General features: G+C 34.7%; 1 protein-coding gene across 5 annotated transcripts in view; it reads right to left on the bottom strand.

Moving 5' to 3' along the window:
* The window catches only part of LOC128161317 (forkhead box protein P1-like), a 49,779-nt gene that overhangs the window by 22,318 nt on the left and 11,883 nt on the right, over window positions 1–15,578 (bottom strand). For 2 of the 5 annotated variants that reach the window (XM_052824570.1, XM_052824571.1), the window contains exons 3-5: window positions 12,415–12,490; window positions 2,964–3,062; window positions 2,454–2,747 (exon numbers count right to left, since the gene is read on the bottom strand). In XM_052824570.1, the coding sequence (XP_052680530.1) occupies window positions 2,454–2,747; window positions 2,964–3,050 (381 nt within the window). In that variant the 5' untranslated portion in view covers window positions 3,051–3,062; window positions 12,415–12,490. Of the gene's footprint in view, window positions 1–2,453; window positions 2,748–2,963; window positions 3,063–5,716; window positions 5,870–9,861; window positions 11,021–12,414; window positions 12,491–15,578 lie in introns of those variants that run through there. The other 3 variants (XM_052824569.1, XM_052824573.1, XM_052824572.1) reach the window with 3 other exon arrangements.

The following is a 15,578-nucleotide window of genomic DNA, read 5'->3' on the forward strand; positions in this document are numbered from 1 at the left end:
ATCTGAATAAACTGGAACATTTTGACAAAGGATGTAAATAAATGTAAAATTAAATTCCATTATCGTATTTTTAAAAGAATACGAGACATACTTAATCATGCAGCCATCTTGGACTTTCGCCTTGATCCGTTTATAATCCCGTGTATGTTTGTTAAAGAATGCATACTGTTATGATTGTAATTGGTCCGATATCAATATTATTGAATAATCGGGCGACATCATTTGTAATTTTATGCCTTATACGAGGAATAGACCCCGAGTTACCTTTTACGAAATATCATTATGTATTATCAATATTATTAATCAGTTAATAATGTCACTGAGAAATCATTCGAAAGAATGACAATATTAACAGAATATGTTTCTTATAACAATAATGCTTTGATTAATTGTCATTTTGCTACATGTGGTGTGCATTTATATGTAAAATGTGTTACACATTTGACGAAATTCATGAAGCAAACACTTGTCCGAATTCGGCATTTTTGTTCGATAAAATACGGGTTAAACTCAAACAACAGTATAATAAGTCTTCCAGGGTTGATAAGGAAATAAAACAACAGAAAAAAATGTTCATATATCGATAAAACAATGCCAGAAAACGAACAGTTTTCATACGATATTCCTGTTTCTCATACAGCGGCGTTGACCCCGTGACGTCACAGTTCATCTCGCGCCAAATCGGCTTGATTCAAAACTCGTTCAGGTGTGAAATCGGGTTTTCCCCAAATATCTCGAAAACTACTTATGCGATCGCTGTAAAATTTTCAGGATGATGTTTTTACACATAGATCTCCATTATATCAAAAATTGACCGGCACTGCAGGTACCCTTTAAGCATAACAGATTGCAACAACAAAAACTATAACTTTAATCTGTTCATGGCGTTATGAAATGAATTAGCCGTGTCTCCGCTGAGGACTTCCTCATACACTGCCAGTCTGCAGGGATTCGGAGGTTATAGTAGATATGTTTCAGAGGAAATGACAAATTCGTTGGACACTCTTAGTACAGCACTGCTTTCAGAAACACTTTTGTTTAGTGCCATTGAGAAGTGCACCAGTTTAAACTGTACAGATAACATCAGTTGATCCCTGTGTTCGTGCTACAGGTCACATATATACATCATTCTTAGCACTGTCAACGACATATTTCAAAATATGTAATTGCTTATTTCTGAACGTACATATCAGCAGACATTCCTTTCATAAATTTCTGTAATTATCTTTTGTTTGTTTGAAAAATATCGAAATTTAAATTTATACAAAATGTATATTTCAAGTCATTTTTTTGTCTGTCTTTCAGAGATGGGACATTAAAAAAAGGGGCTTCAGTTGAACGGTGGTCATCTTGACATCTTAACTTGACCGTACCTTAGAACAAGCAGCCAGTTAATTATATGAACACTGTTAGATATTCTTCAACAGAAAATTTCAAGCACTTTGTAAGAGTTAAAAATCAGCATGTTTATAACTGTACTGGCAACTGTATGACACATATACAACCTATCAAAATAGAATTCATAAAAAATAATGCCAGTGTTTGTGTTGTTGGTTTCAAGTTTAGAGTACCTAAATTGTTTAATTTTATGACAAACAGGAAACACAGCAATTCTGGCTTCATGTTTTTTCCTACTTTAATTATCTCTGTCACTGATTTCTAAAAATATCTGAAATATTTCATGCTTGATTCAAAAAAAAGAGAAGATATGCTTTTATAAATAAGTACATATTTTTTTTTCTCTTCCTTCAGGTATTATAAGCTTGAATTGATTAGAGTCAGTTGACAGGTAGCAGACACCTAGATGACCATTCAAAGTGTGAAGTATACGCTCTACCTGTCCAAGGCCTGGCCATATTCTAACCTAATGAACTAGAAAGCCTGGGGACACAGACAACTCGTCAAACTCTACGTTTGGCTGGCCTGCTAGTGGGAGAACATCATTTGATGTAGTGTTATTTTTATAGGTTAATTTCCACAAAGAATGGTCATAGTCACATAAAAAAGGTAATTTTTCTTTGTCTACAAAACATCTAATTTAAGAGCAAAACATGCAAATGATTTGAAACAAAAGACAAGGTGCATTTGTAACAAGATGAACAGACCAGACATGAGAAATGTTTTTAGGCCCCAGATAATCATTCATCATGTCTCAAATCTTCTTGTTAGCATTATGTAATATGTATACAAATAAAACAAAGAATGTTTTTAAATACGCCTTTTTTTTTCATAAAAAAATTTATGGGCATCATAAAAACTAAATCAGTATTTACTTTATTGTTTTATATTTGCTTAAAGATACATGAAATAAAGATGGGTATAAAAATTTATAATTCAGCCCTCTTTGTTTTATAATACGGTACCTCTTTGATTTTTGTTTTATGAAACATGCTTGATTTGTAGAGCCTATTTTATTTGAATACTGCCGTATGCTTTTTGGGGGGTTATCATACCTGGTGTTGCAACATTGCTGTCTGATGCTGCATCATCTGTTGCTGAGCGGATAGACCCTGATTTTGTTGCTGCAGCAACTGCTGCATATGCTGAGGGAGCAACCCGTGTTGAGCAGCCATCATCATCAGAGGCTGCTGGCTGCCGGAATTGAGCTCGATGGCACTGTTGGACTTGACCTTGCGTTTAGCTGCACTTTGGCTAGAGGTGGGGGAGTTGGGGGTGGGGGAAAGGGAACTGAGGACTCGGTGAGCCGGGCTTTTGTCCTCAGCCTCTTGACAAAGGGGGGAGTGTCCCTGTAAAAGATGAAAAACTGTTAAAAGAATATTCTGAACACATGTTGGCCTAATGTATGTAGCTTTATGAAAGCAAAACGGCTCATATAGTTAAAATTCAAAGCATGTTACACTCCGTTCAAAGAAGGAGATAAGAAAAAAATCAAGTGATTTGTGTGTAGACTGAAATGATATTGTGTTGGGGGTAGGTGAAGTGGGAGGGAACTGTGGGGGTACCTTAACTTCCTCGTCCTTCATACTACTGCGCTCTGTTGTCTCCCGTCCTGAGGATAGATTTACAGCGCCTTCATCACATCTCTCCATTATGCCATTCTCCTAGAAAGAGATAATGCTAAGTTTTAGAGACATCCCTTGTCAGTATGTATGACAACAAGTGTTAGAATAACAAAGCGGTGGAGTGAAAACTGTGGCAAGACATCCATATATTGCCAATTAACTATATGCATCTAAACCAGTCAAGGACAAAAAAAAACAAATACCAAACAGAGCTATGCATTCTCAGTATTTGAGACATCTGTGTTGTTGTATTTAGTAAAAGGAAAATGATCACATATATTGTACTACACTTAATAGTCTACAAACAGGCATATTACCGAAGTACAAAGCAGATCAAGAAATTGTTAACATGAAGCATGTGTTTCTTTTGTTCATTTTTCCAAATAGCAATGTGATAAAAAAACCCAGTGAAAAGCTGTCAATGTGACAGCAAACTGTATCCATAATCTATGTCAACCCTGAATTGATAAACACTACCTATACAGTATCCAGTGAAATGGAGTACCCTATATGCAATATTTTGCCAAAAAGTGAATAAGTTCAAAAGCTGGTATTTTTTCCATAAATTATCAGAAAACAAAATCCTAGCAATATGCACACCACTTATATGAGTACAATTGATCTGCAAAAGAACAACTTCCTATATTAAAAACTGTAGGAGGAGTTATCCGTACAATGAGGGTACCCTTTTGGCAGCCTTCCGCCCATCCGCCGCCTCGCCTGCCATTTTCATCATTTTAATAACGGACTTTTCCAAATAAAAAGTTATATCACAAAAGAAAATTCCAATTAACTACTAATCATTATCAATAACTAGGTATGCAAAAGTTAAAGTTTCGATATACATGTGCAATCCTTTTTAATTCCAGAAATTCATCTGATTGGTTAAGACTGTTTCTCTTAAATTAACACTTCAAAATTAAGCAGACAAATAGAGAGATAGAACCATTTAAACTATATAGATAATTATATCTTCAAGACTCTCACCTAAGAGACAATTATCACTTTCGTGCAGAAATGGGTCAATCTTTATTAATGGAAACAGAAAACAAATGCTCCATGCAGTCCCGTCACTAATTCTGTGACATACACACAGCTCGAGTACCGTATATTCCAATGAACAGTGCTCATCAATCAAACTCAGCCACCTACATATCTCGATCATCAGGATTCTTTTCATTTCCTTCAAACTTACTCGTAAGAGAATGTTCAAGTACATTACCCCCTTCTTTTACTGATGGCTGTTGCATCACTCGTATCCCGATCCCATTAATTAAAACAATATATGACTAATTCATAACCCATTGATGACCAACTCTTCACTGACTGTTCTAAATATAGCTCCTTTCTAATGTGTGTCACTAGGTCAACATGCTACCTCCCATGTCTTGTACCACTATAACAGGTCTTTTCTCAAAGCCTAAGTGACGATATCCTGACTTAATAAGATTGAAATATAAATAACTTAAGGAATTATGGACACGTTCTTACAGAGTATCATGACTTCTATTCCTCTGTTATATAATAATTTTTTTCCTTCTTGACCTTAAGATAATTGAATGACTACAATGAAGACTTAAATTCTCCTGTTAACAGTCATATCATAACCTCAGTTTTAATCAGTGCTAGTTATATACCCAGGTACATGAATCCTCTGCTAATTTTATTCTAAATGTATACTACGTACAATTTACAATGCATGTACCACAATTAATCATATTATTCTATAATAATTAAAGTAACAATAAAAAAGCAAAATCATCTAAATTTTAATCTTTAAGGCATGCAAGGACACAAATTTTGAAAGCAAAGGTATGTTAAATTTTTTTTCTTGACATGAAAATTAAAGTTTTCTTGTATAGTACAGAAGGATATATCAAGGAATTTTCTCTCTATCTCTTTAAATATCGTGCTATCAACAATTTGCTGTCAATAACAATCTAATTAAGTTAAACATAATGATTAATATTAAACTTCTGCCAATTCAGATTATAAAAGTACATATATTCTTATACAACCTATTTTTTTTTCCTTTACAAAACTGCAATAAAAAAGGTTAAATATTTCAACATGACAATGATCCAAAATCAGACAAGGATTTTAATTGGGAAATTGGCCTACAGGTGGGTATAGGTTTTAATTGGGGCATTATTAATTATGGAATAAAAGTCGACACAATAATCCAGCCCGTAGGAGGCCTTTTTATTAAGCGATTGTTTTTATTTATCGTGACCCTCAACACCCCGAGAAACAAAATAACCGCTTAACCATAAACACAGTTCTGTTGTGTGTTTGCCTGCAATCTGATCCCATTTGAGCCGATCATATTTAAAAAAGCTGTTTATCAAATTAAAATCCCACAACATAATCAAAAGATATTAATCTTATATCAAAGAAATGTGAGTTTGCAGAAATATCAATTTAAAAACTCAAACACAACAATGCTGTTTCATGATTTTGTGTTCTTAACTTTGGCAAATCCTGGACAGCCCCCCTGTTCTATAACAGTGTGCCCTCAAGACAGGTATAAAAAAAGATCAGCCGTTTGACTTTCAGGCCAATACACAATCCTCACATCAAATTGCCTCGCCTGATATGTGTACACAGAAATTAAACATTCGTTTCGAAAATTCTCCAGCACACTAGATCAGAAAAATACTTACAAAAAGATCGAGATACATAATTGTATTTACCTACGACATTTTGTTGTGTGGGAAAAACACCATCCTGGCTGCCCAAAGTGTACAGCAATTTGTACATACTATAAACTTTCTTGATAAGGCACCAATAAACAAATGTTTGTAATTCTTATCAATCGGAGTGCTTCATAAAATACACGCATTGAAACGCGCCACATTCAGAAAAACAGTAGAGGGGGAAATTCGAGAGCTGCACAGGATTACAATGTTAATCCGTTATATTCGACGCAGTGATAGATTGTGCCACTTTCCTACATATATCTATGTGAAAATTATACTTTTGAAAAGAAAAGGTTCGGAATCCTTTTTTTATTTTCATATTTTCATAACTACTGTGCAGCCTACATTAGTTTGGTGTAATATACATTGTCATACAAATCTTCAATTCATCAATACCCTTTACAGAATAAGTTTTTGTGTGGGCCTTCATCATCATCGGTTCAACACTGACTGATGTGTAATAGGCAATCATAAAAAAATCACACACTCATCGAAACACAAAGGATAAGCTCTATTACTTCACAAAAACTGCCTTCCTACTGTAATAAAATGCCCAGAGAGAGAAATAAACAATCATTCATAGAAAAATTAACATGAATGATATTTTTTATGGTGCGTGTGCATATCCAAAATGTCTCCTTGTCCCTTGAATAGGAACAGAAGGTCAGTTGTTTTTATCAGAATTTAGAATTTACTTTGTTGAATACATCAATAAATATAAACAGATAATCATTTGTAGTATATATGCGTAATTGTCAATTCAAAAAAAATCACACAATACTGTTTTCTAATAATAGGAAATGTTATTTTAATTAAATTCTCTATTTAAGTAAATTACGCCACATCAAAATGACTAATGAAAAATCTAATCGACTGAAATTAATGCAAAAGAACACTTTTTAGTTAAAAAACAATAATGTTATGAAAGTTACTGACCCTCTAAAATCATTATCATTTCTCAAAAGATAACAAATAAACATTTTCCTGTGACCTGAATTTCAAAAGAATACTTTTTAGTTAACAAGAGGCCCATGGGCCACATCGCTCACCTGAGGAACAAGAGGTATGATAAAATCAGCTCAAAGGAGTCATAATACAAACTATCTGGACAATGTACAATAATTCATGTAAATCCTGTATAAATAAAATCCATTTTCCCCTGGATATTCTTATGTTTATAATCATTAGTCCCTTTTCTAACAGGATGATTTTATAGTCATATCATATGTTGAGTATTGCAGATCTAAAAAAGATCCCTAACAATAGTTTATATATGGGATATAAACGTACATCAAACTCTGAACCTTCTCGTGAGGCCAAAGAATTGTCCTGGGGCCAAAGTCTTAACAATTATAAAGAATCATCTGGCTGATTAGTTTTTGAGAAGATTTTTAAAGATTTACCCTATATATTCCTTTGTTAAACTTTGACCCCCCCCCCCATTGTGGCCCCACCCTACCCCTGGGGATCATTATTTTCACAACTTTGAATCTACATTACCTGAGGATGCTTTCACACAAGTTTCAGCTTTCCTGGCTGATTAGTTTCTGAGAAGAAGATTTTTAAAGAATAACTCTGTTTATTCCTATGTAAAACATCGACCTCCCATTGTGGCCCAAACCTACCCCCAGGGGTCATGATTTTCACAAATTTGAATCTACATTACCTGAGTATGCTTCCACACAAGTTTTAGCTTTCCTGGCTAATTAGTTTCTGAGAAGAAGATTTACTGTATATAATCATATGTTAAACTTCGATCCCCCATTGTGGCCCCAACCTACCCCCAGGGGTCATGACTTTCACAACTTTGAATCTACATTACCTGAGGATGCTTCCACACAAGTTCCAGCTTTGCCGGCGAATTAGTTTCTGAGAAGAAGATTTTTAAAGATTTACTGTATATATTCCTATGTTAAACTTCGATCCCCCATTGTGGCCCCACCCTACCCCCGGGGGTCATGATTTTCACAACTTTAAAATTTACACTACCTGAGGATGCATCCACACAAGTGTCAGCTTTCCTGTCTGATTATTTTCTGAGAAGAAGATTTTTAAAGATTTACTGTATATATTCCTATGTAAAACGTCGATCCCCTATTGTGGCCCCTCCCTACCCTCGGGGGTCATGATTTTCACAAATTTGAATCTTCACTACCTAAGGATGCATCCACACAAGTGTCAGCTTTCCTGGCCGATTAGTTTCTGAGAAGAAGATTTTTAAAGATTTACTTTTTATATTCATATGTTAAACTTCGACCCTCCATTGTGGCCCCACCCTACCCCCAGGGGTCATGATTTTCACATCTTTGAATCTACACTACCTGAAGATGCTTCCACACAAGTTTCAGCTTTCCTGGCCGATTAGTTTCTGAGAAGAAGATTTCTTAAGAGTTACTCTATATATTCATGTTAAACTTCGACCCCCCATTGTGGTCCCATCCTCAGGTGAGCTAAAAAGGTTAAGTTTACAATTCAATAAGTGGATTTCTGGAAGAACAGATTTTAAAACTTTCGTAATAAATATTGACAATTTTTTTTATACTTTTTTAATCTTTAGCTTTTAAGATCTGTGTACAAACATAGAATTGTGAGCAAATCTCTGTATCTTGCTTATAATTCGAAGCTTAACACTCAAATATGGTTAGTAAATAGAAATTGTAAACAACATGCACTACATGTATAACAAATAAAGAAAACAATTTATTTTTTCGAAATGAATCATATATATATACATGGATATACCTACATATTTCCGTAAGCGATATTAAACTCTATTTAAACTGAATAAACTAGAGAAAATGCCGAGCATCTCAACAAAACCTATAGCATTAATCTACCATTACGCAAAAGATAATGCCGAATTACCGATAGAATGAATTGTATTTCAGTACCCCTACATCAGACTTTGCTTAATATGCGCAGGTAAACAGTTAACGTAACTGTTTGATTTACCGAAGTCTCTGATTGATTTGATACGAAAAATCACGAAATACAGACGATAGTTTCCAGGTTACAACGCATAAATAATGAAAACGAAACGAAAATCAGAACAAGCTAACACCAACGTCATGTGTGAAAACTGTCAACGCATTGAAATATTTAGCCTCAATTTACTTCACAAAATCGGCACCAATATATTTTTCATGTTTCAAAACTTCCCTTCATACGCGAACTGTTGCACAACAAGCAAATTCATCATAGTCAGATCGACCCTTTTTCGTATAATGTCATGGCTGCTTTAAACAAAGAACCTCGTTTTAGAAGTATGGAATACGAGTCTTGGTAAAATGGGTATGCAAACCCGGGCCGTGGCAAAATAAATGCCAGGGCAGATCGGCAATTGTCAATTCCAAATACGCATTATTTTGCAGCAATATCTACAGCGAATACAAATATACTAGTCCATCAAATATCCTGAAATTTTAATGAGATTGACAGATTAATAACTGCCAATCTTTTGTTTTGCCCAGGCCAAGTCTTGCCTACCCATTTTACCGGATGCCGAGCCCGATTGAAATACGCCTTTCCTTTATTATTATTTTCGTAATAACTTCGATTTGAAACAAAATTACCACTTAATTTTTGCAATTTATATTTTCCTTCCCATAAGGATAATTTATGCTAAACTACGTTGAATTTGCCTCGGTAGTTCTTGAGAAGAAGATTTTTAAAAATGCACCCCCCTTTTTCTACAGTTTCAAGGTTTTCTCCGCTTTGAATACAGATCGGACTTTTATTTCTGCAATTTATATTCGCCCTCCCACAAGGATGCTTTGTGCCAAATTTGGTTGAAATTGGATAAGCGGTTTTAGAGAAGAAGTTCAAAATGTAAAAAGTTTACAGACGGACAGACGGACAGACGGACAGACGGACGGACGGACAGACGGACAGACGGACAGACGGACAGACGGACGACGGACAAAATGTGATCAGAATAGCTCACTTGAGCTTTCAGCTCAGGTGAGCTAAAAACAATAATGTTATGAAAGTTACTGACCCTCTAAAATCATTATCATTTCTCAAAAGATAACAAATAAACATTTTCCTGTGACCTGAATTTGTGATACAGTGTATAAAACTGGCGAATGAAGAGGCGTTGTACTCGATCGGCAGCATTTTCCTGACATTAAGATTCTTACCTCACACGATCCACCCTCTGACACAGATTTCTGTCCCCGATGATGACGCGACAGATTGAGTTCTCCAGAATGCGAGGATGTGGGACTGGAGTGAGAACTACTGCCCGTACTCAGAATGTCTCGCCGGCGGTAGTACTCGGACGGGCTGAGGGGCGAGTGTCGTTCACTCACTCGGTACTGACCGTGGGTCAAATCCAATTCCAGCATCTTGGCATGCTCAGAGCTAGGCAGGCAGAGGGGAGGGGGTAGTGGAAGGTCCGACTTTGTCCTGTCTGATGGGGAATATAGATGAGGGTCCTCCCTCTTGAATTTCTCCTCCAAAAAAGAAACCCCTCTTCCATAAATCTGTGAAAAGGCTGGGTGCATGAAGGAAGGATGAGGGGGGAAGGAGGCATAGAATGGTGAAGTTTCTACAGGGGAGTGGGAACTGTCATATTTCAAACTGGACATCTTGGAAAAATCAGTCTGTGAATCTCCTAGTAACATGATACTATAAAACAAACTCCTCTTTGACTCTCCCTCTCTGTTGGTCCACAAATATTTTTTCCTTGGTAGTTCTGTTGACAGTAGTGTTTTTTATCTCTCTCAATTGGAGCAGGAAGATAATGATATGGACTTCCACTTTTTTTCTTCCAAAATTATCCACCAGTAACTAATTGCAGGAAATGTTGATGAAAACACAATATGACTGGTAAAAAACCCAAGAACACGAGTTGACAATTTGTCCACCGAGTTAAGCTTCTTCGCTAAGGCATCAAGTATATCTTCCTCTCCGCGGAGTTCAGAGCGCACTGTGCTAGTAGAGCAATTTTTTTCCCACTCGAAATTTTTGTTGTTGCTTCAAACAATGCAAAAATAAAACTGTTTCAGAAATCAATAGTGTTTGCACGGCAACACTTTCAATTTGGAATTCCACTAAGTATTGGCAACATCCAAGTTTATAAGAACATCAATTAAAGTCCAAAAAAAAAAAAAATTAATAAATAAAATAAATTACTCCTAAATAAATTCTATATCCAAAAAAAAAAAAAGAAAATCCTTCTAGAAAGTCTCAAGTGTAAGAAACAAGCGACAGCAGAAATCAGTCGGTCTGCATGTTTCCTCACAGGTGTAGAAGATGATTCTGAGAACGAAAGACTAGCAGTCCTCCATGTGACTGACAGTCGGTAAATGACTTGCTAAGTACAGCCGTCAATCACCTCCAGCTCGTAACAACAGACAACTAAACCATGTTAGGCTGACATACAATGTTATTGGAAGTTAGTCAACCGTCAGAGGTCGCAGATCAAAGGTCGGAGGCCACAGCAGACATTTCCTTCAGAGAGTGCATTTGAAAGACGTTTGAAACTGTACACCTTTATTTCTTTTTACTCTTTTTTTTTTCAGAGTTATAAATTTTCTCAACACTGAGTTGCACATTTCTACACACCAATAGAAATGAAAGGATTTTTTAAAAAAATGCTTTCTTTACAGGGGGCATTTAAAGACGTCGGTTTATAAAGACCTCAGTTAAAATAACAACAAGTTATAAACAAAAATACATGTACCATAAATCAGTAACAAAAACCTTAATATGTATCATATTTCTTCTACAAAAATTGTAAAAGTGTGTCATTTGGTATCTTTAATTAAAAAAAAAGAAAAAAAAAATCCCCAAAGCCACAAATATTATAGAATGAAAACCCCCCCAGGATTTTTTAATCTCCAAAGCACACAAAAAATATAATCTTGATTATTTCAACATTTTAATCTGACTAGCTTATTTTTCAGGAAATTGTTGAAACACATGTTTGGAAGATACACTAGTTCGTGCATCATCTCTTAACTTAATTATATCATGCTGTATTTGACAAAGCTAGAATCTCAATATTTTTTTCCTTCAAAATGCTACATACAATTTGAGAAACATTAAACTCTGATTTTGATATATCTTAATTCTATTTTATTCCCCACATCAAAGTAAAAAGCAAAATGTGATAAAAATATGATAGGAACTTCAATAAGTTAAATTGACATCCATCACAAATTAGATTTCTCTCTGAACAAATGGTCAACTTTATAATTAAAACCACGGAGACACACTTTCTCAAATCCACATATAGCTATTAACTACCCCATCTCACTTTCCTCTTGCTAATTTACCTGATCTAGGCTAGCATACTTGAAGGGAGATAACTTGTATAGCAACAAGCAATGCTCCAAATTCTTCTCTGATTTAGAATCCAGTAAATGTATTATGTTAAATATAATTGTTACATCTCAGTGGGCCGGCAGTCATTAAAAGAGGTGACTGTGATCATATTTAATCCAAATCCAAGGTTCGTTTAGGTTTGAAATACTTATGTGGAGAGTGCAAAATCAAAATTACAACTGGTTTACAAATCTACTGACATCTTATAAGGATTCGGTCGGGGTAAATGTGCCAGAATTAAGGCCGCTTGAGTGTTGGGAATCAACTCAAAATTACTCTTTAAGGAAGGAAGTGTTTTCAAGTGCCCCAAAACAATTAGAATAAACTTTTTCAGGAGAGGTGACTTATGGATAATCAATTACCTTTTCCGAGGAGAGTCTTCATGAATGGTCAGATGTGAGGAACTATAGGGGAGAGGATCCAGGGAACTTCCGGGGGCTGAAAAAACAACAATCCATCAGAGAGTGTAACAAAAGCCGTCAAGTCTATCTCCACACACAAGACAGTAGCAGTGACTCTTCAAAGCTTCCCTCCTGACAAAATTTACATCAAATTAAAATTAATTATGATACACAGCCCACAAAGTTTAAATGTCACAATTTATCGATATTCATAATTTGTCTTTTTACTTAATGATTACTAACCGCTTAATTGTAAAAATAGCTCCCATTAAAATTTGTGCATCCTTCTATCAATTTGAATTTGATGACCTGCTGAATATTATTATTTTGTGGTTGAGAATTTTTTTGTTCCTTCATTTTCCTATCAAGACATTTCATATGTGTCCCTTTTTTTTTTGAATTCTTGGTTTGTGAGACATTACAGGTTTATTTCTGTTTTACCTCTATTAAACTTACAAACTATATTCATAAAACAATCACTCATCACTTTGTAAAGTACAAGACACCACAAATTAACAGCAAAAGCTAAAAGAAATTCTTACATAAAAATAGGTTTAATTACAAAAACAAAAATTCTTTCCAACAATGGTGAAAAATGTAATGATATGATAACATTCATAACGCACATTACGCATATATGAAAACGTCAGGACAGTACTAGGAATTACATCTGCAGAAGACATGACCCCCATTTTACCATCCAATTATAAATTGGGCATTACTTATGCAAATTATTTACAGAAATACAGTGCAATTTAAGTATCTATACATGACATGAATAGCAGATTATAAATTATCTTAAAATATTGAAGTACGCAAACTTCATGGTTCATGACGGTATGATAATAAACGTAACACGTAATAATTGATCATTCATATCGCCATTAAGGGCAATTTACTTGCATGGCTTTTCAACTTTATATTGTCAGTGTGTTAAAATGATTTTGGTAACATTAGAGAGGTAAATGCAGTACAGTATCTGATATATCATAAGATTTACGTTGATGTCTTTATACTTCAATCCATAATCCCCCCCTCTTTTTTATTAACTTGATGCAATTAGTTTTAGGTACTTGATTCCATTTTGCACAAAAGTGCAAGTTGCCAATTTGAACTAAAAACACATTGCTAAATAAAACAGTCTGTGATTGAACTTCCAAATCTTACAATGTTTGCCCTCATTCAAGTACGAAAAAGTACCTTATATAGATTTTTGTACTGTTAAACCTGATTTTTTTCTCTTTAGAAATTCACTGCAGCCTTTAAGTATACATATGCTACTCAACATACATCATTGATATTTTATTAAATATAATATGATTTTGATACTTTATCTACCAATGATATAATATGAACACCAGTGCATATTTTGCAGAGAGAGAGAGAGAGAGAGAGAGAGAGGTGATAACTATTATGCAAGAACCATGTAAATATTGACCACCACATTATCCTTATCACCCAACAGTGTGCAGCCAACACATTGAGTCATGTAACACATGATGCTCAATGACCACAGACATTGGGATACTCAGCCAGACAACAGCCCTGTCACTTTAATGTCCTGGCAGTGCAGTCAATTTGCAATCTTCACACCCGTCCCTCTGCATGGTGGGGGGAATTCCCACAGTTCCATCATAGGCCTGGCATTGTTTATGGAGACAGAAACATGTGTATGTCTTGTGTTTTATTTGGTCCGAGTGTCACCTCTGGGCTTGTCGTTGTACACCTATAGCCCAAACAACAATCATCAAAACAGGTGTTGTTCTCTCCCTTTGTGCTGACATGTGTATCATATTTATTACATAACCTATTTGTAGACTGGTAACAATTCATTAGTGAACGATCAGGATCATAGGTATGAATCAAGGAGGGCCTGTTTTCCCTCTCCTTTTTTTAATGGAGCTGAACAATACAATATCAATATCCTATAAATATGTCAAATGAGTTCATGCCCAAATACAGTAGTTAATATATATTATGAAAAGTACTGATGATCAGAGGTATTTAAGATGTTGCAAGTTATTTCCAATCTCTTTAGAATGTATGTCAATGAATACCTGTAAACAAGATTCATCAAAACTTACAATTCAATTGGCTGAACAAATATCACCTTTGAATCTCATTACTTAGATGGATACCAATGCAGAGTTATCAAACTAATCAACCCACTTAATGTAAACTGGCTGTTAATTATTTTAAGGTAGGTATTAAGTGAAATACATTTAGTAAGACCAAAACCATCCATGTGGGTATCAATGCAGAGTTATCAAACTAATCAACCCACTTAATGTAAACTGGTTGTTAATTATTTTAAGGTAGGTATTAAGTGAAATACATTTAGTAAGATGTGGCTATCCTATATCAAAGATTTAGAAAAATTTAGAATGTGATATATTGGTTTGATTGATATTGTATACCTATAAAAAAAAAGTTTAAAACTAGACACAATCTTAATTGTTGCGAGCAACGAGAAGTCTTTCGTTTGAATGCACCTTAAAATAAGCTACTGGGATAGTTGTTCTTCAAATTAAACACTGTCTAAGGATTTCAATAGACATATATTTATACTGAAAAAAAGTGCTATTATTGTGATATTTGATATTAAAATAAAACAGAAATTAGATTTCAAAGAAAAAATCGTCAAAATTAATTAAGAAAAAACGTTCATCACTCTGGGGTTGAACCCGGGTCACCTGGGCACAAGTCCACCACTCTAACTAATAAAACACAGGAACTCTCAATTGAAGACTCTGAGGTCAAAATATTATTCTGTATTCATAAAAGCATATCTTTTAAAAAATAATAGAAAAATATTTAAAAGTAAAAACATTGAAAAATTTATTTAATGTTTTTTGTTTCTTTCCAGTGATGACCGGAAGCGACTTCTGAAATTGTATATGCAAAGGACACTCCCCCTAAAGGCTATCTACCACTGAAAGGTCTACCTTGATACTTTTTGAGAAAAATCGTGAACAAGCAAAAACATTTAATCTTCAATTTCTAAGGACCGAAAGTGACGACGACAAAAAAATGAATAATAATTTTTTTTTTTTTACAAATTTGATCTGAAAGTCTCATCAAAATTGGCTGAGGCATTTTTGAGAAAATGTGACAAAAAATAAATC

Source organism: Crassostrea angulata, chromosome 8, assembly GCF_025612915.1.
Source record: "Crassostrea angulata isolate pt1a10 chromosome 8, ASM2561291v2, whole genome shotgun sequence".
NCBI classification, from domain to species: domain Eukaryota; kingdom Metazoa; phylum Mollusca; class Bivalvia; order Ostreida; family Ostreidae; genus Magallana; species Magallana angulata.